The 19,666-nt window shown below is 40.5% G+C and overlaps 1 protein-coding gene across 4 annotated transcripts in view; it reads right to left on the minus strand.

Moving 5' to 3' along the window:
• Nucleotides 1-6,736: 6,736 nt before the first annotated feature.
• The window catches only part of MCOLN2 (mucolipin TRP cation channel 2), a 29,305-nt gene continuing 16,375 nt past the window's right edge, over nt 6,737-19,666 (minus strand). For 3 of the 4 annotated variants that reach the window (XM_061633515.1, XM_061633512.1, XM_061633514.1), the window contains 8 exons: nt 18,839-18,938; nt 17,105-17,217; nt 14,086-14,235; nt 13,865-13,966; nt 13,505-13,627; nt 11,956-12,162; nt 10,900-11,015; nt 6,737-9,492 (listed from right to left, as the gene is read on the minus strand). In XM_061633515.1, the coding sequence (XP_061489499.1) occupies nt 9,456-9,492; nt 10,900-11,015; nt 11,956-12,162; nt 13,505-13,627; nt 13,865-13,966; nt 14,086-14,235; nt 17,105-17,217; nt 18,839-18,938 (948 nt within the window). In that variant the 3' untranslated portion in view covers nt 6,737-9,455. The remainder of the gene's footprint in view (nt 9,493-10,899; nt 11,016-11,955; nt 12,163-13,504; nt 13,628-13,864; nt 13,967-14,085; nt 14,236-17,104; nt 17,218-18,838; nt 18,939-19,666) is intronic. The other variant, XM_061633516.1, reaches the window with a different exon arrangement.

Genomic DNA, 19,666 nt, shown 5'->3' on the forward strand with positions numbered 1-19,666 from the left:
TATTTTTAGGTACCACTTTCAGCACCCCCTCCCTGGAACTATTCACACATAGAACTAAGATGTCACTCCTCTACAATCCTATGCACACTTACCTGGGAGTAAATCCCATTGAACTCAGTAACCTGCTTGAAAGTAAACAAGCACAAGAACCTACTACTAGAGCAGGTTGTTTGTTCTTTACTCTTTTCTAATGACACAGTTGTCAGGCCTTCTCTTGGAGGCTCTAGAATAAAATTGTACTTCCACCCTTTTGTTGTTGTTCTTAGTCCTCAAGACTTATTTCAGACATCCCATACTACACCACAATCACCAGCCATTAGCTTCTAAAATGGAGAACTTGGATTAATGAAAAAACCCTAATTAATGCACAATACACCAGATGTTGCTCTTGCATGCCACTGAAAATACCTAGCATTTCTAATGTTAATGGGCAACATTAGATTCAGATGATGACAGAACAGAGATTTATAGGGATACAAAAAATAAATCATTTTGCCCCATTTACATAGAAGAATCCACTTTCTACAAACACTGGTGAGGCTGGTCCATTTGGGCAGATGGAGAACTGCCCGCCAACCTTCTTACCTACCTGCCTTTGTGCTTACAATCAGTCCAGGAGGCGGCACTGGCTGTCAGCTTCTCCCTCCTTAATCTTAGTTTTGCCCTTGTAGAACTCAACAGAAATGGGGACAAAATTAGCATGAATTGGCTCCACCTACAGTTGGCCTCCCTGCCTTCCACCCTAACAGTCCTATTCCCAATGGGTACCAGCCGGCACTTGCACTGGCAAAAAAAAATCTGCTTTATTCAAACTAAGTTTCAAAATAAAAAAAACCTCTGAAGTTTTGTGCATTTGAGTCACATTTTATCATCTGTACCTATGATTGTCAAACCACTTCTAGTGCTGCCAGAATGAATCCAGCTGTTTCAGAAAAGCTGGTTTCCAGAGTGCAAAGCTGTTCTCTGTCTCCCCACTTTGGAACAGTACTAATTGCATATTATGCCCCACTTAGGAGTAATTCTCATATTTCTTGCTGCTATGGAGTGCTTACTCATTTCCATTAAACCAACTACTTCCATTCCCTCAAGCTTTGAAGATGACATATAGCAGCATTCCAACACATTTCTTCCTGATGGCCTCCAGCTACCTGAAAAAGTATTCTGTGTAAAAATTCATAGTATCTTCTTCCTGCATTGGAGACACCCTCTGGAACTTACTTCCTTTTGACCTTCGTCACACCTCCTCCCTGATGGCTTTTCGCCAAGCTTTAAAGACCTGGCTGTTCAGGCAGGCCTATGGGATTTCTGGGGTGGGTTAGGTTTTTATATTGTATTACTGAAGGATGGTTTATGAATTGCTGTTAATATTGTAATTTGCTATATGCATATGTTTTTATATTGCATTTATATTGTGTACGTCGCCCAGAGTGTCCGCTTAGGCGGACAGATGGGCAACTAATTAAATAAAATTTTATTTTATTATTATTATTATATATTCCTCCTAGTTTTTAAAGAAGGGTGTATCATGCTAACACTAAATTTGAATTTGGGGGGGGGAGAGACAGAATTGCTATATTTTTCTGTATCTAGATTACTTTGCACTCACACCCACCTTAATCTCATAACATAGAAATACACAACTGAATTGCACAATAGCGTGTGCACACATTATCCTAAGCCACCCTGGAAAATACTTACAAATGGCCAGGGGAGGTGCTTGTTTTTACCGTGCTTAATTATATTAAGCATGCAGCATATAGTACAGGATCCCATATATATCTCTTCACAAGTTCTGTCTGATTCAGAATGATAGAACTAGAAATTGCCAAGTTCATCTGCTCACCAAAGTTAACAAAGAGTCTGTGATCTTGGCTGAGTAGCAAGATTTGTATGGTGCAACCTGCTCTGGATTTGCTCCCTGGTTTAGATATACTACTATTTTGGACAACAGCTATGTTAGTGGTACATCCTCTCCTTAAAGGTATGAGGTCCTCTAGGCACTTTGTAAAAAGCACTAAAAAATCCATCAAGTCCAAAAGATTTATACACCTTCAGCTTATTGCCTTGCACCTTCTCCAACGTTATTTGCCATTTAGGTAAGTTATGATCTTCTGAAATAAATTTAAATTATCTTGGGATAAATAATTTCTAAATGTCCCTTTCCTGGGACATTACTTTTATATAACAGTGCATAGTACTTGGCAAATGCTCCATTAATTGTTTCTGCATTAAAGTCTTGGCTCCATCTTGTTTTCAAATCAAAATCATCTTTGCATTCCTTTTTCTTTTTAAGGGCAGTTTCCTTCATTTCTTTTAAGGACAGTTTGTCCATTTATTTCCCTGTTCAAAATACTTTTGCCTAATATACAACAGGGATCTTTTTTTTCTTTACATTTTTCTTCTCTTATATTATAATCTGCCAAAGATTATTATATCTTGAATAGAGGCATAAAGTATTTCCATTTGTAACAATTTGTTTCATTTTGTTTATGGTAACTTAACTAATTGCTGCAACCCCCACAACAGATTTCATTGTGTCCCATGTAACATCAGCGCCACTGTCATCATTAAAATAATGGATTGCCTCTTTTATGCTTTTAGGAGAACCTTTGACACAACTGCAACAGAAAAGAATTAATCTTCATATTGGAATGTTGTATGGAAGCTAACGATACATATCTATGCCATCATAGGGCATGATCTGATACTTTGCGCACCCTGTTGGATGCAGATTGGGGAGACGAAAAGAAGTTTGAGGAAAAAATATAGTCCCCACTTTACCAAACCTTTTTTTCCTTGAAGAAAGCTTTTCCAAGCTATATGACTACTCCTGTTATGACTTAGAGGGGGAGGGGTATTTGGATCATGTTTGAGCTGTGCCGCATGCAACAGCTATTCTACGTCAAAGAGTGCCAAGATAGATGCAACCTCTTTTCAAGGAGTAGCTGTGTGCACTCTCTCTCTACCATTAGTTCAAAAAGGAGTCCTTACCATTCTAAGGACCTCTGCAACTGGGCAATTTTTTTGTCTTCTACATGGTGCCTCTCCGATGAGGTGTTGGAGTGCATTACAGCAGATCCTTCAAATTCCAGTTGCTTTAACTCTTGACCTTCCTCGTCAGTTCCTCTTTAGTAAAATGGTGTGAAAAGCACACTTTGAAATGGAGTCAAGCAAGATGTGGGATCTTTAGGAGCCAAAGCCCTATAAGCCTTTTCAGAGTCAAAATAAAGACTCATTCCACCGCTTCAAAAGAAAAGCTAACACATTCTCCCCTCCAGAGGATTCCAGGATCCCACAAACCCTATTTTTTTGGAATCATTCCTGGTTTTCAATGTCCTCAAGCTTTAATTGTAAGTCCTTGTTAGCCGCCACTAATTTTTAAACTGTATTCCAAGCTTCACACCTAATTCTGTAGCTGCATTAACTGAGTCTTCAGTATCTTATTTGTTAATGTCACTATGCTGCTTTCAAGCACCTTGAGGACAGCTATCCTTTCTGATGCTGCAAGAATTGTTTCTTCATTGGTGTCTGCCTCACTTCTCCTCCTACTCCAGCTCTGCCACCATGATGGAATTAGTGCTGTATGTTTCCAGGCCATGATCAACTGGGTTTGCCTTTGCTTTAAAAAAAATGCCAAAGTCAGGGCATGTTTTCTCAAACCCTGTAAGACTGTGGGCGGCCCCTTCTTTTTCAGTTTGTTTTTAGAAGATGGAAACCCCATTTCAGTTAAGTGATTTGGTTTTCGTATAGAGACCTCATTCTAATTGGCTGCCATCAATGCACATCAACATGCCCGCCATATCACCTTTTAAAAACAGTAGCTAAGGTAAGGAGGCCACGTCACCCGTGCTCTCTCCCCATAATTTTGACCCATTCCATTCTGGGTTCAGACCTGGTTATGGGACTGAATCAGACTTGGTTGCCCTGATGGATGTGGGCAAAGAACAGCGGGAGTGCTGCTCTGTTATTCTTATTTGATATTTGAGCAGCTTTTGATACCATTAATCTGGTATCCTTCTGAGCAGACTTGGTGACATGGGTATCGGGGGCACTGTTTTACAATGGTTCTGATCCTATCTCCAGGGTCATTTTCAGAGAATAGCACTGGATGATTGTCTTTCAGCCCCCTGGCAGTCGTGCTGTGGGGTATCGCAGGGTACCACCTTGTCTCCAATGCTGTTTAACATCTATATCAGTGGTTCCCAACCTTTATGAGTACAGGACCCCCTTGTAAGCTCAAAACATTTTGTGAGCCTCCCCACACACTAATTGTAATTTTAGTGTCTGTTAATTGAAAAAATGGTGTGTGGCAAAATCTCATTTCCAGATATCGCTTTCAATAAAAATCTCCCTGCAGTTAGCTGTTGCTTTCATTTCTCAATGCAAAGGTCAAATCTTGGGAACCCATTCCCCACCCCAACAGTCTGAAGATGTACAGTCCTGTCTCTCAACACCAGTGGGTTAGAGTTGGACTAAGATCTAGGTTCAAATCCCCACTCAGCCATGAAGCCCACTGGGTGACCTTGGGACAGACACAGTCTCTCAACCTGACCTATCTCACATGGTTGGTGTAAGGATAAAATGGAAAGGGGGGGAACCATGCGCACCACCTTGAGCAACTTGGAGAAAAGGTAGAATATAAATACAATAATAATTAAATAAATAGAAAAATTTCAGCTGCAGTACGCGGACCCCAGCCAACCTGCTGAACTTTTTAAAATCACCATCATCAAGAAGCACCAATGTAATGGAGGGGATGCTAGGTTGTGAAGTCAAAAGGGTGGATAGATTGAGGGGAGGGGTTTAGTGTTTTTAGGTCTTGGGATGATCATCAGAATCGATGACTTGGTTAGCGTGCACTTGGGGAATGAGAGTGAAGACAGAGCAGCACATGCACACACACAAACACACCTGCCCTCCTGCAGGCATGCATTCATTTGGGCACTTTGGAGGGGGGAAGCCTCAACTGATGCAGCATCTTGGAGAGATTGGGGGGGTGGAATGTAGATGGAAGAAAGGGGAGACACTGGCACACACACTTAGCCTGAGATGGGGGGCAAGCAAGTCTTGAGCTTCCTCACTGCTCCTTGGCTCCGTCTGGGCCAAAAGTGAGATCTGGGCAGCCTCACAAATAAGAATAATTTTTAAAAGGAGGTTGCAGCAATGCAGGAGTCAAGAAAGGCAGGCAGGCAGGCTGGCTGCCAGAAAGGAAGGAGAAAGGCAGCCTTTCCAAGCAGCCTTGCTTCTTTTTGCTTCATGAAAAGCCCTCTCCTCTCATTCTGAGTAAGGGCATCATCAGCAGTGGCAGCATGAGGAGACAGGAGTAAGGATAGTAACCCCCTCTTCTTTCTGGTAGGAACTTCCTTCAGCCTCCTTTGGCATCTGCCACACGTGGTATAGGCAGATGCCTGCCCTCGGTGCACCTGAAATACACTGTGGTGCTTCAGCAAAGTCCTCCCCTCTTGTTTGGAGCGAGGGGGAAGTGTCATCTGCACCGGCAATGAAGAGCAGACAGCATCCAGGGAATGAACACTTTAAAAAAAAATCATTTCTTTACTGTTTGCGCCCTCTCTGGATTACTTTGATCCCCCCCAAGTTGGGATTCACTGATCTATATGAAGCCCTTATAAGCTGATCATCAGATTTGGGGCAAGGTGTCAGCAGTACACTGACGATACCCAGCTCTATTTCTCTGTAACATCTGAATGAGGAATGGCCCTGGACCAGAACCTTGACTCAGTGGTAGACTAGATGAAGGCAAATAAATGGAGTCTGAATCCTAGCAAGACAGAGGAACTGTGGGTTGGGGGTTTCTGAATTCGGATAATTGGTCAATTGCCTGCTTTGGATGGGGTTGTACTCCCTCTGAAAGAGCAGGCTCATAGTTTGGGGGTGCTCCTGGATCCACCTTTGTTGCTAGCGGCCCAGGTGATCTCAGTGGCTAGGAGTGCCTTTTACCAGCTATGGCTGGCATGACAGCTGTGGCAGTTTCTGGATCAGGATAGCCTGACCACTGTTGTCCATTCACTGTCAACTTCCAGGCTAGATTAATGTAATATGTTCTATGTGGGGCTGCCCTTGAGGATGGTCCGGAAGCTGCAGATGGAGCAAAATGCAGCAGCGCGACCGCTCACTAGGGTAGGGTATCCCCAAAATGTTACCACACTGCTGAAAGAATTGCACAGGCTGCCCATTAGCTACTGGGCCAAATTTAAGCTTCTGGTTTTGGTGTACAAAGTCCTGTGACTTGGGGCCAGGATATTTGAAAGATACCCAATCAATCACTGCACTCTGCAGGTGGATACCATCTTATCAGGAGGTCTGTTCCACACAACATAGGAAGCAGACCAGAAGTATTGTTGCACCTACCCTTTGAAATTCCCCCCTTAAATATTAGACAGGCACCATCTTGATTATCTTTTCGGCACCTACTGAAGACCTTCCTCTTTCAAACAAGCCTTTAAGCAGAGACCTTATCCCCGTCTGTGACTGTGTTAGAATTGTTTTTTAAAGATGTTTTTTAAAAGATTTTAAAGATGCTTTATTTTAATATGTTTCAGAGTGTTTTTGTTTGCCGTGCTGGGCTCTTTCTAGAAGGAAGGGTGGGATATAAATTTAATAAATAAAATAAATAATAAATTTGAGTACTGTATCTTTCCACAAAGCCAGTTCCATCTCTTATTCAAGACTGAAACTATCAGCTATTAGTACATGAGAATTATCATCAACACAACACTTCAAGAACAACAGGTTTTATTTGATGATCCTGGGAAGATCCTTGTATTTCCTAGCATTCGTTGTTTATTTTTTACTGTCAATTTTGGAACAGTTGAGAAAAACATTGATAAAAAATAGTAAAAACTAATCAGTCAATAAAAGTTCATGCAAGTAAATGCCATTCACTAGAATGTATGGGGTCAGGGTAGTTATGTAATCAGGATTTGTTGGACAAATGCCAACATTAAATGACTTTAACAGCATTTGTCCAACCGACAGTAACTTTTGCATGACAATCTTCCTGGACTCTGAAGAGTTGCTTGGGTTCATAGAGGGAGCTTCCACCCGAACTGGTATCATTTGGCTCAATTAACTGACGCCCATGAAATATCGCCAACTTCTTTTGAAATGACCCTTAGTTTCAAAAGCAGGTTTGTCACACAGCTTGCATGGGTTGCTATATAAAGGTTTAAATCAAGTGGCTTAAGGAATTGACTTCACTATGTTTTGAAATAGGTACTGTATTTACAATGGTTGAAGAATTCAATCTATTGCATTATACATAAACACAATCTTGTGAAGGAATAGAACTTTCAACCACTTTGGTTTGGGGTTGTAAGATTTGGGTTGTAAAATGGTTGCTTTTGGTTTTCAGAGTGCAGGTTCTTCTGTACAAGGGGAGATACTGCACAGAAGGGGCAAATGTTTACAGGGCGTTTTGCTCAGGAAGGTGAAAAGTACACCAGGGTTCAAAGGTTCAGCCTAGGAATTGGCAACTTAGAAACAGAAACTTAATCAGAACTCTCTTCTTCCGATTGGCTAGAAGATTGGAAAGGGAAGTGAAAAAACTTGTAAAAGTTATGTTGAAAAGTTAAGCTGTAGAGTTAAATTGCAAGAGAGCTGAAACATTGGAAAGTGTTAAAGAACATGGCTGATACACTGTGGTGGAAAGGAGACGAAAGGAGGACACAGAAGCTGAACTTGAACTGAGGGATGCTAAATTAAAAAGTATTGGTTTAGCTAAGGAAACAATCTAAAATAGGCCTAACTGGATAGGAGTCTATTTTTATTTGCTCTTACAGCTTACTACATGAACTGAAAAACTACATTTCCCCCCCCTAAAATCATTTCCTAGAAAGTTCTTGAACTTGTTTCCTTATTAAAACTTAGTAAAAACATGGTCACAAGACCCTGTTATTAACCCTCATGCTGAACTGCCATACCACCCTACCTAATTATAATGCAAAGGGCTGCTTAATGGAGGCAGACTAGGGAAAAGAAAAAACATCACTGCTGCCACCAAATGGATGAGGAGAACCTGGTTTGGCTGGTTTGCTTGCCTCCCTTCCTTCTTACGGTACAGGCTGTAGCCTGCACAGTCAATGATCTCTTTTGAATTTACTGCTAAAAATCAGTGCACCTGCCTTGACTTGCCATAGCTTCTATTACACATACACAAGATATGCCAGCCAAGACTTGGGCTCTGATACCAACCTGGGGGGGTTCATAACTGTCTTAAAGTCCATGCTCAAGATAAATTCCTAGCTTTCCCACTTCTTCCCTAGCCCCAAACTCTCCCCTTTCCTCACCAACCCTGCACCACCACTTTATACCCTATGACTGGTGGGTGCAAGCAGTGAGAGGAAAGGAACATAAGTAGAGAGGCTGGAAGCCTGATATGATACAAATCCCCCTAGACTCTCACCCCAAGGGTTTTAGGGGGTGCAACCACTTTCCTGCTTTGGAGCTAATGAAGATATCATGCCTCCCAATATCATGGCTTTCATTTCCTGGCCAGGCAAAACCATTATATGAGGAGGGGGGAAGGGTTCCACTTGGCTTAAAAATGAGCTGACCTATTTCCCAATTTGGGAGGCCAGTCTGATATAAACCATGGGTGGCTATATTTTAAAATTAAATTTTCCTACCATATTGCCATTTAAGGAGTGAGCAATAGTGTCATTTCCAAGGTAAAGTGATATGAAGTTGCCAGATAGACAGACAATGACAGCACCATCCTGTGCATGTTTACTGAAAAATAAAACCTGTTGGCATTAAATCCCATGGAATTAGGTGGGCATAGGATTGTAGCCTCAATTAGATTGAAGAGGACAATGGGGTAACACACACAACAACACTGATTAACGTTTGTTTGTTTTAAAGGCAAAGTGCATACATAGCCAAGTGAACTTTAAATGGCTGGACAGCTTTAAATCAAGCTAATGAAACAAAATCCAGAAGAGAAAGAAAAAAAGCAAGCATCATGTACAGTGCTGAATTTTGCAAAGATTTAAAGGGACAACCTTTTAGTTCCAAGAAGCAGCCTTGAAATGAATTTCCAAAAAGGTACTGTCACCAAGAAATTGCAATATTCTGTGTTCTTTAAGAAGTGAATTTCATTGGAATGTTTTGATATAAAAATACCTAGAAAGCAGGTTGCAATCGAGGGATGACCAAACGATAACCAGTGCTCAGAAGTTCATTGACCATAACTTGCAAAACGTGCTTACTGAAACCAAAGTAGAAATGGCCATCAGCTGTTCATACGACGCTAGCTCAGTATGTACAGTTTTTTTGAGCTTCCAACACTGCACTGCAGGACGACATCACTACTTCTCTCTATGAAGTTAGAGTCATTGGTTTGTAGAGAAAAGAAGCACATGGCATGTGTCACTGCAGTTCAAGGGGCTCGGCTTTAGCTCCTCATATGCAATAATTTATGCCAGCACCACCCATCTTCAGTTAATAAGTATCAAGTTGTCATCGCTTTTCCGTCTACAGAAACAAGAAGTTCACAATTTCAGGTGAATAATACAATATAAACATTCTAGAAGAAATAATGAAAAGACTGGCTAAAGAGTTAAAATATGCAGCAGCAGCTGTTTTCTATGCTTCCAACTTCCCCAGTTATCAATTATTGGCAGTTATGAGTCCTGCTCTGCTGTCCTCATTCCCCACCCCCACAGTTACACCTCTCTTCCGCTGCTCCCTACATCTCTTGACTCATGTCCTGAGTTCCAGGAAAAAACCAAGAGGTTCTCACAACGTTCCAGATTAGGTAGATGATGTTTAACAGAAATTGCAGATGGATCATAGGAAGGGGCCATATACCGGGTCAGACCACTGGTGCATCTAACTCAGCATGGTCTACACTGACTAGCAGTAGGTCTCTAGGATTTCAGACAGGGTTTTCTCCACCCTATCCGGAGATGCCAAGGACTAAACCTGAGACCTTCTGCATACAAGACAGATGCTCTACCACTGAACCATGGTCGTTCCTCCCTACATGTGTGCTAGGAACAGCCATAGTTTGTCTCTCTTCACACCACAGTAGCCAGAAGTAGCATCAGGTTCCACCAATGCTGGGGAGGATGCATTCACAGAGAACACTTCCGCATCCTCAATTTCAGTTCAAGGCTAGCACATACATGTTCAGTGTCAGCTAATGGTTGCTATGCTTGAGAGAGAGTCAAGGGGAGAACCAGCAACACAAAACTAGGCAGGTGCTCTCTGCCCTTAGCCTGAAACTGTACTTGGACAGCAAGCATAGTATGTGTTCACATTGGGGCCATTCAGAGTTACCCAAAATGGATGAACATTGCTTTAACATTGAAAGAGTTTCCCTTTAAATAAAAGAAAAATAGCTCTTCAGGAATATTAAGACAGTTACTTAAAATGTAGCACTCTACAGCTGGAGCACTATCTTGAAGTCTTGCTTAACAGAGGTGGCTTGTAAATATTAATACTCAAGACTAAAAGCATATAGCAAAAGAACTGGCTGGTTAGCTCAATATGTGAAATCCAGCACATGCTCCCAACCTAATCATTCTGCTGCTTGGTCCTTGTTGTTCCCCCAAGGCCCCAATGCTAGAGCGGCAATAGATGCCATAAAAGAAAACATTCCCTTTCTATGCAACCATTAAGGTACAGTGTCCTGGACTATACACCTCACAAACCTATGCTCCTCTTGGCCTCCCAGCTGAAAGTCCCCTCACTAGCAGAGATGATCCACAAGAAAGGTTTTTTTACAAGTAATCCTTTTCATCTCCATTACTAGAAGTCACTTCCTGTTAGTTAGCACAACAGCAGAAATAGGAAGTGTGTAGAAATGGACAGCCTAACCTAAAGGCTATTCAGGAGAACTGCAGAGCTGAAGGTATCTGTGAAACACAGCATACTGACCTCCTACAGCAAGAGAAACTCATGGATGTTTGCCGTCCTATGCTAAACTCTTCATTGCTGCATTCTTTTAGAAATTCATGAAGATCTGTAACTGGGAAACCAATCTGTTGGTATTTCTGAAACAGGAGTGTGGGGAACAATTTGTTTAGGAAGCCATTCTCCATTTCATACTGCTGTCCCAACCCACCATATCACAGAGGAGGAAAAGGATGGATGAAGTTATATCACAGCAGAGGCTTACAAGGATTGGAGGATTGGAATCAAGTATTATGGTGCACACTGTAAGTAGATGTAAAAACACTCTCATTTACATCCTCTCATCTTATTCTAGAATCTAGATGGAATAGCGCCACCTGTATGTTAGTAGAAAACTGCAAATGTTCTTACACTTGGCTTGACAAATGTCACCAAATTTACTTTTCTGGTTCTATTTATATTTTCCAAGAGATACTGGTAGGCTACTTTAGCTCTACATATGATTTTCGGTACTTCTGTTAAAAACAACCAGGGCAGGGAACAGAAATCCTCCAAATTTCAGGTGGTGGTGGTTGTTTTTGAGGCTGTGCAGCCATTGTTTTCAAAACAGGACTTCTTGGAGGAAATTCTATGCATTACCATTACAGCAAACGTAAAACAGCAGAAGTGTTATGCTCTATGTGCAGAAAAGAGTCACTTGTTTATCTAGTAGCTGAAAAATGGTATATGAACCTTGCTAGAAACAGAGGGGTTTCAACCTTAGTTACAAACACACCCCAAACCAGGATTTGCAACTAGCTACATATAGAGAGTGGAAAGTCCATTGACATCACATATGGAAATGGTGCAAACCTAGGCAAACAGTATTGTAGCTAGTGAAATCAAGAGATAAATTCAATGGAGGCCAATTTTCACACGCCTCTTAACAGGCTTTACCCTCAGGTCTACATATTTACCTATTTTAAGCAGCAACAACAAAAGTTAGTAATATTTCTTTAACTAAAGTCCAGTTTACTATAAAGGATCTTCTCATTACAGCTTAACTATAGTTTTTGATGAAGGCAAACCTAGGAAATTTACCTTTATGGTATCATATGCATCTGTAATAAGGGCAATAAAAAGGCTGAGGATCATATATATGAAGAGGCTAATGAAGGAATACAAGTACAGTCGACTGAAGAGCCACACTAAAGTACTTTTCTGCTGGATTTGAGCAAACGTAGCAAACATGTCATCACCGTTGACCAAAGAAAATAAACACTCAGCTACCGTGTTCAGATCTTCAAACTAGAAAGCATTAAAAAGTGGCATTAGAGACAACTGCAATAGATAGAATCCAAGGCTTGCTTTATAAAATCCTAAAAGGCTCACAAGCCCCTCCCCCACGTTCACTAAAAACTGAAGTGCACATTACTAGGCTTAAATATTAACCAAATCTTGCAAGTCAAAACTAAAATGTCCAAATAAATGTCAACAGAACATTATACACCAACTATTCAGAAAAGATCCATGGCAGGGATTCAGAAAGTAACAATTCCAAAGGTCTGGGGCCATGACAGAAGGCTGTGCTCTTTATACCAGCCAGCTTCAAAATTCAGGTCATCTCAGCTGAACAAACAGGAATAGAATACACAGAGGTAATCTAATCTAACAGGCTACTGCATACTAATTATGACATGAATGTGGAAGGCTGCGCTCCATACTTAAACCAGAGTTATGGATGCGCTCCTTCCAAAAACATTTTTGTCTTCTAACACAGGGGAGCTTTGGGAGTAGCCTCTGACAATGCACAAGGACTGGCAATCATAAAATAAAACAAGGAACCCTGGTATGTGTGCTCATACATGAGCTCAAAGTCCCTGTACATGCCCAATGGATTATTTAGCTCCCTGCTTAAATCTATAGCATTTTGATGTACATGATACTTTCAAAACTCATCTCTTCATTGTTCATAAACAGCCTCCTGAGCTAGAAAATACTGCAAGGATGCATAATATGTGAAATCTTATGAAGAACAATGTGCCTTTTATCTCAGCAATTTCAGTAAGATCAAATGCAGACTGCAGTGTGGAGATATTCTAAACCAAAGAAGAGGATGAAAACCCTTGAACTTGTGGCCAGGCTATTAAGATCTGCCTTCTTTTAGTGAAGAGACCATGTTCACATGTAACTGACTACTATGGTACAATACTGTCCTCTTGTGGGAAACTAGGTGATGTTCAATCTTTATTACCTCTGATTTCTCTAGCAAAGATGGGTTTAACAAAACCAATTGTTGTAAATTATTTTTCCTCCAGACACACATGTTGGATTCAGAATGCAAAGTGAAGCATGCATACATGAATAAATATTGTGAATACAGCGTTTGAACAGCCCAATTTATGTATGGCATGCAAGAGGATGTATTTACCCACCCACCTGCCTCAAACTTAATTCAGGGATAGCTAATGTGGAGCCCTCCAGATGTTGTTAGACTACAAATTCCATAATCCCTGACCATTGGCCATGCTGGCGGGTGATAGGAATTGTACTGCAACAACATCTGGAGAACACCTTATTAGCTACCCCTGGTTTACACACTATATGCTTTTATATTATCCCAGTCACACAAATTGAGATACCTGCATACCTTTTCATGATATGGTCCTAGAACAATCCAGCCACAGAAAGTATATCCAAGGTATATCATCCCAGCACAGCAACAGAATCTTAGAACTTTGGGCAATGATGCTTGCATTGTTAAAATGAGCACCTGTGAAAAGAGGAGAGTGGAAATTGTTACTTTATTTTCTGACATTTCTGTCCCATCTTTCTTCTATCCTGGTATCCAAGAAGGTAAACATGATGTTCTCATGTGGTTCCCCATCCAGATATTGACCTGATCCAGCCCTGCTTAGCTTCAGCAAGGGCTAATGTGCCTTCAGACCCTGGGATCCACACATTAAAAGAAAAAACCCTGCAGTATTGAATATATGTCTCCATAGCTTACGTTATAGGTCTGGAAGTAGCCTAAGTACCGAATGACTCCAACCCAAACAAATAAAGTAGATGTACCAAGCAAAATACTGCAAACATCATAGCTTGTAAGATTCTGAAAAAGAGGAAAACATTAAGCAGGTAAAATAGAATTTGACTCCTCAAAGATCTTGAGTGATGCTTGGGAATTTAGGATTCCCACTACTCCAAAGTATTTATGACTTTAAGGCTCACCTTGGCTTTTATTTCCATTTTCATTATAGAGCCTATGATAGTCATCATATCACTGATAATCACCAGGACATACCACCCATTTATGAACTCCAGGCGGTCTGCGCTGCACACATGGCGTTTATATTTCTCCAGGAAGAAATTCACAAATCTCTGTTTTTAAGCATTAAGAAGGAGAAAGATTAGGAAGCTTCTACTCTTTAAGAGCAAAAAATATATACTCATTTACTTCACATTACTAGAGTCCACCAAGTGACCATAACAGGTATTGTACCATAGTGTGGACTTTATAGAAATTATTTTGGAGGTGGGGGCGATTCTGTCCTACCACTGATCATCGTCACCAGAGGAATCTAAGATGACTTAATTTTATATTTGCCATTATTGTGGGCAATAACTCCTTTTCATAGCGCATGGCCCCTCACATAAGAGTTCAGCTGGATCATGCCAGTGAGCATTGTGTTCTCACAGCGACCAACCAGATTCCTTTGGGAAGCCCAGAAACAGGACCTGAGCACAAGAGCACTCCTCAATTGTGTTCCAAGCAGCTGCTTTCAGAGGCACTGTGCCTCTGATAGTGAAGGTAGAAGATAGCATTATCCTCCATGAATTTGTCTAATCCTCTTTTAAAGCCATCCAAAAATTGGTGGCCATCACTCAATCTAGTGGGAGCGAGTTCCATATTTACTATGCGCTGAGTGAAATACTTTCTTTTGTTTTTCTTGAATTTTCCAACATTTAGCTTCACTGGATGTCCACGAGTTCTCGTATTAGGAGTGGGAGAAAAACTTCTTTCTATTCACTTTTTTCACACCACGCCTAATCTTACACACCTCTATCATGTCCCCCTTACTTGCCTTTTTTCCTAAACTTAAAAAAGCCCCAAATGCTGCAACTGTTCCTCATAAGGGAATTGTGCCATCCCTTTGATCATTCTGATTGCCCTTTTCTGAACCTTTTCCAGCTCTACAATATTCTTTTTGAAGAGCAGCAATGATACCCGTACATAGGTTGTACCATACATTGGCATTATGAGATTTGCAGTTTTATTTTCAACCTCTTTCCTGATACTTCCCAGTATGGAATTCGCCTTTTTCACAGCCAACAAATAGCCTGGTTGGTGGTCTGGCTCCTTTCCTTAACAATGGGCCAATGTGAGAAGTAGTGGGCCAAATGGCAGGTCCCAATGCAGTGGCATTTTCTCCATGCAAATAGAGCCCCTCCCAAAAACCAAAAAGAACTACAAGATTGACAGCAACCCCTTCCGCCCAAGGCTTCTCACATTCCCTCACTACAACTTTGCTGTAGTGTCCAACTATCAGCATAACATGAGGGAACACAGTTCCCAGTTCACAGCAATCCAGAATCAAATGACAATCTTTGCACCCCATCCACTCCTATTAACATTACATGTAATTCATTTAGAGATTAATTATATTCCCAAGTCAGAAAACTTTAAAAAAACCAATTAACAATTTTGAACAACCACAGCAAGCAGTAATTACCGCTCCAATTGACGTAATTGGCAGTCAAAAGCCAATATGAATTTTAAAGAAGGTTTATGTGCCACTTGAAGAGGACTACGCTTCCGGATCTGGTTCTTGTAGGGGATGGTTTCCACAATATTAGGACCTGTTCAACCATCACTAGTAATTCTGTAGGCATTTGTGCAAAAAAAAATGCTATTAGATCTCAATGATCTATACATATTGAGAATCATTCTGTTCAAGTAGTCCAGGCCTGGCCATTAAATGGCTTTACAAGTACTTGAATTTGGACTAGGAACAAATGGATAGCCACTGGAGACTGAGAGCCAGTGTGGTGTAGTGGTTAAGGTGTTGGACTACGACAATCCCCACACAGCCATGAAGCTCACTGGGTGACCTTGGGCCAGTCACTGCCTCCCAGCCTCAGAGGAAGGCAATGGTAAACCACCTCTGAATACCGCTTACCATGAAAACCCTATTCATAGGGTTGCCCATAAGTCGGAATAGACTTGAAGGCAGTCCATTCCATTGGAGCTCAGAGAATGGGTACCATACATTTCCTATGATCACCACTAGAAATCAACCTGTACTAGTCAACATTTCTGAATTGTTTAAGGGCAGTATCTGTAGAGCATGCAGACATATTACCAAGGCGCATGCACTGCTATCAAAAAAGAATGTTAAACACTGTACAAATTATGCACTCATGTTTGCAAGCTAAGAATAGGATAATATTTATTTTATGTTTCCAGTACTTCTTGCTATATAATTATCCAACTTCATAGTCACTGTTCAATGTTTTGAATTCCAGTTAAAGAACAATAATTTCTGTGCACAAACATACACCAAATACTGAATAAAGAACTTCACAAGTTGAGAAGAGAAAGAATCCACAGTCAAAGGAAATATGCTTCTGAATACCAGTTGATGGAGACTGCAGGAGGAGAAAGTGCTCTTGTGCTCAGGTCCTCCTTGTGGTCTTCCCATAGGCATCTGGTTGGCCACTGTGAGAACAGGAAGCTGGACAAGGTAGGCCATTGGCCTGATCCAGCAGACTCTTAATTTTCAGTTTCCTCAATCAATTTGGGGGATGGGATGGGAGATACAAAGGTTTGCAAATCACAGATAGGAACACTAATTTAATTTTAGTATCCTATGAAATGCAAGACTTCATTCCATTGCATCCTATCATTATGATCAATAAAACTGGCACAAAGTCATACGAAGGCAAAGAACAACTTGACTACAGTTTGCAGTTCTGAAGGATCAGTAGTAGCTCAGAAGAGCCGAGTAAAATTCTGGCAAATTCTTCTTTAAGAAAATTAAACACTTCAGATCCAGGATTGCCGATAGTATAGCTACCTTGATTTAAAATCTTAGCCAGACCTCATGACTAAGCTACAAGGCAGATAATCACACACACAAAAATGTTCTTACTGTATTTCTTTTAGGCTCATCCTATTCTGTTTTATGAAAATAAAAAAATCAAACACGAATCTATCACAAAGGTATCACAAAGACAAAGGTGCACTTACTTTTTGCAGTTTTAGAGCAAGAATAATGGATCGTGTGCACAGGATAAGGGAAGCAAAACAACTCACAATGACGAACCCATCAAAAACCAAAATATATTGTGTGTTTTTCTGAACTATTATAGGAGATACAAGATTTTAAAAATGCAGTCTTTGAATCAGCATAGGCATATGCAAGCAAGTCACAATAAAGACTAAATTGCATCCCCTTTTTTTCAACAGATCTTAAATCAAACAGAGACCTGAGCACCAAAAGCATGAACAGGAAAAGGTAGAACACATCTTTATGCATGTCACCTCTTCCAAAAAGTACTCTAACTAAGGTAAATAAGATGCTGTCTTATGAAGAGGGCCCACACAACAGTACAAGTAGCATCCCGTAAGGCAGCTAGATCCTTGAACGACCATTTTAACACCTTAATATGCTGTGAACTCCACAGACACATATAGACCACCTTTGTCTTGTTGGTTACTACACATACACCAGTTCCTAACCTCAGTAAAACGTACAGATGGGATTAAGATACCTGGCATTACTGAACAGAACTTGAAAACTTTGGCACATTCTGTCAAGCTGTGTACTTGCATTATAAAGCTTCAACTAACTAGAAGACAGATCTCCTACAACAGTACTTGCATCATAGGATATTAGGTTAAGATGACCCATGATAAAGAGGCCTCTTCTAAAGTACAGACCAACAGCAGCTGCAGAAAAAGGCAGTAACTTTTGACGCATTCATTTAATTCACGTATTAAACAGTGGTAATTATGTTAATGCAGAATGTAGTTTACTATTCTGGGCTCTTACTTTATTCTGCTCTCTGAGATTAGGGTTGAGCAAGTAGTGTTGGGGATGTGTGTATGTGTACACACACATAAACACATCATCTCTAGTTTTAAAAGTGTATTCCCAGCAATTCAAAACTTCTTTGGTTCAAATGTAAATAATGCCAAGTACTTAGACCCACACCTACACTTTGAATCACAACCTGTATCCAAAATATTCATCTAACTCCTCCTCCCCCCCAAAATTAGTTATGCAAATCACTCTCAGTTTCTGATGTTCAACATTGATGCTTGTTTAGCAAAAATGGCACCAACATGCACTAGAGGGGAGGCATCAGCGGGTTTAGGGTAACCCCAAGGTTTGTAGAAGTACACAACAATGTTTAGAAATAAAGGAGGTGGGGGGTTGACAGAAAACCCAGTGAGGACTAAGCATCTGTAAAGCATACTTCCATTACAAATACAGATTTTTTTCATTTTGCACAGTAGTAAAGAAACATTGAGTACATATTAATATTGTCTGTTGCCCAGGCAAGAGATGTCCCATGTTGCTTTCGGAATAATTAAATCAACTTTGCTACACAAAATGTTTATAGCCTGTTCCTTAAGTCACAATGCTGACAAATGAATGTTTAGTATAGCACACTGCTGCTGTGCCAATACAACATTTGAATATGTGTGCATAACAAGCTAACTCAATATGCCTCACTGGTAGAGATATGCCAGGAGAGCTACCTTTGCTACTCGCAGTATAATGGCACTGCATTAGCCAGACCAGGTGCAACATTGGTAAGAATCAATCAATGTGCAGGGCTAACTTACATGCAAATTGCCATAATGCCACTGGCTCTCACCTACCACCTGGCATACACACCCCAGATGAAAATCCCTGGCTTCTTGATTCTCACCTTTGAACATGGACATTTTTCTCTCTCGCACACAAATACTTACTAGAGCCAGATATGTTCCAGTCTTTACATTCTTGAATATCAGCATCAGTATCAAAAAATATTTTCATTTTACCACTGTGGGCTTTATTGTTAAAAGTAATCTGTTGATATAAATGTTATTTTTAAAATTTACTTGCTTGAAGCAATACAATGTCAGCATGCATTACTCAAATATATATATATATACCTGTTTAAAATCAATCTACTTGTGTGCAAGCACTGGGACATTAGGTTTTTTCAAAAACAGAAACCCTCCAAAAGCCCAACAACATTATCCCGAGCCAAGACAGAAACCAAGCACACAACCATCAAAGCTCTGAAGCTATTCCACCCTGCGAACTTGAATTTTAAAATGGATACTGCCACATTGGAGGGGAAGATGAAACAGCAGGAATGTCTGAATGAAACAATATAGACCAGGGGTTCGCAAACTGTGGTCTGTGAGCTTCAGTCAGGTGGATCATGGCTTGCCTGGCTTTGTGGTTGAAGACAGGAGATGAAACATCCATCACATTAAATACTCATATTGATTTTTCAATTGTATTTTGTTGCTTCTATTATTTCTTATGTTGTATTTTACTGTATTACATTTTGAATTCTGTAGAATGCAATAATATACAATATATAAATAAAAGCAGCAAAACTACAATTAAAAATCATACAGATCTAGCACAGCACATTACAATCGTTATACCAGGCAGAAAAACCATTAAGTGGTCCACCAAGACCCTCAGCATTTTTCAAATGGTCCATGAGGAAAAATAGTTTGGGAACCACCAATATAGACTCATATCAGATCTCCCAGTTTTTCTTGGCGACCAAAAGATCA

This window comes from Rhineura floridana, chromosome 6 (genome assembly GCF_030035675.1).
Source record: "Rhineura floridana isolate rRhiFlo1 chromosome 6, rRhiFlo1.hap2, whole genome shotgun sequence".
Lineage (NCBI taxonomy): Eukaryota > Metazoa > Chordata > Lepidosauria > Squamata > Rhineuridae > Rhineura > Rhineura floridana.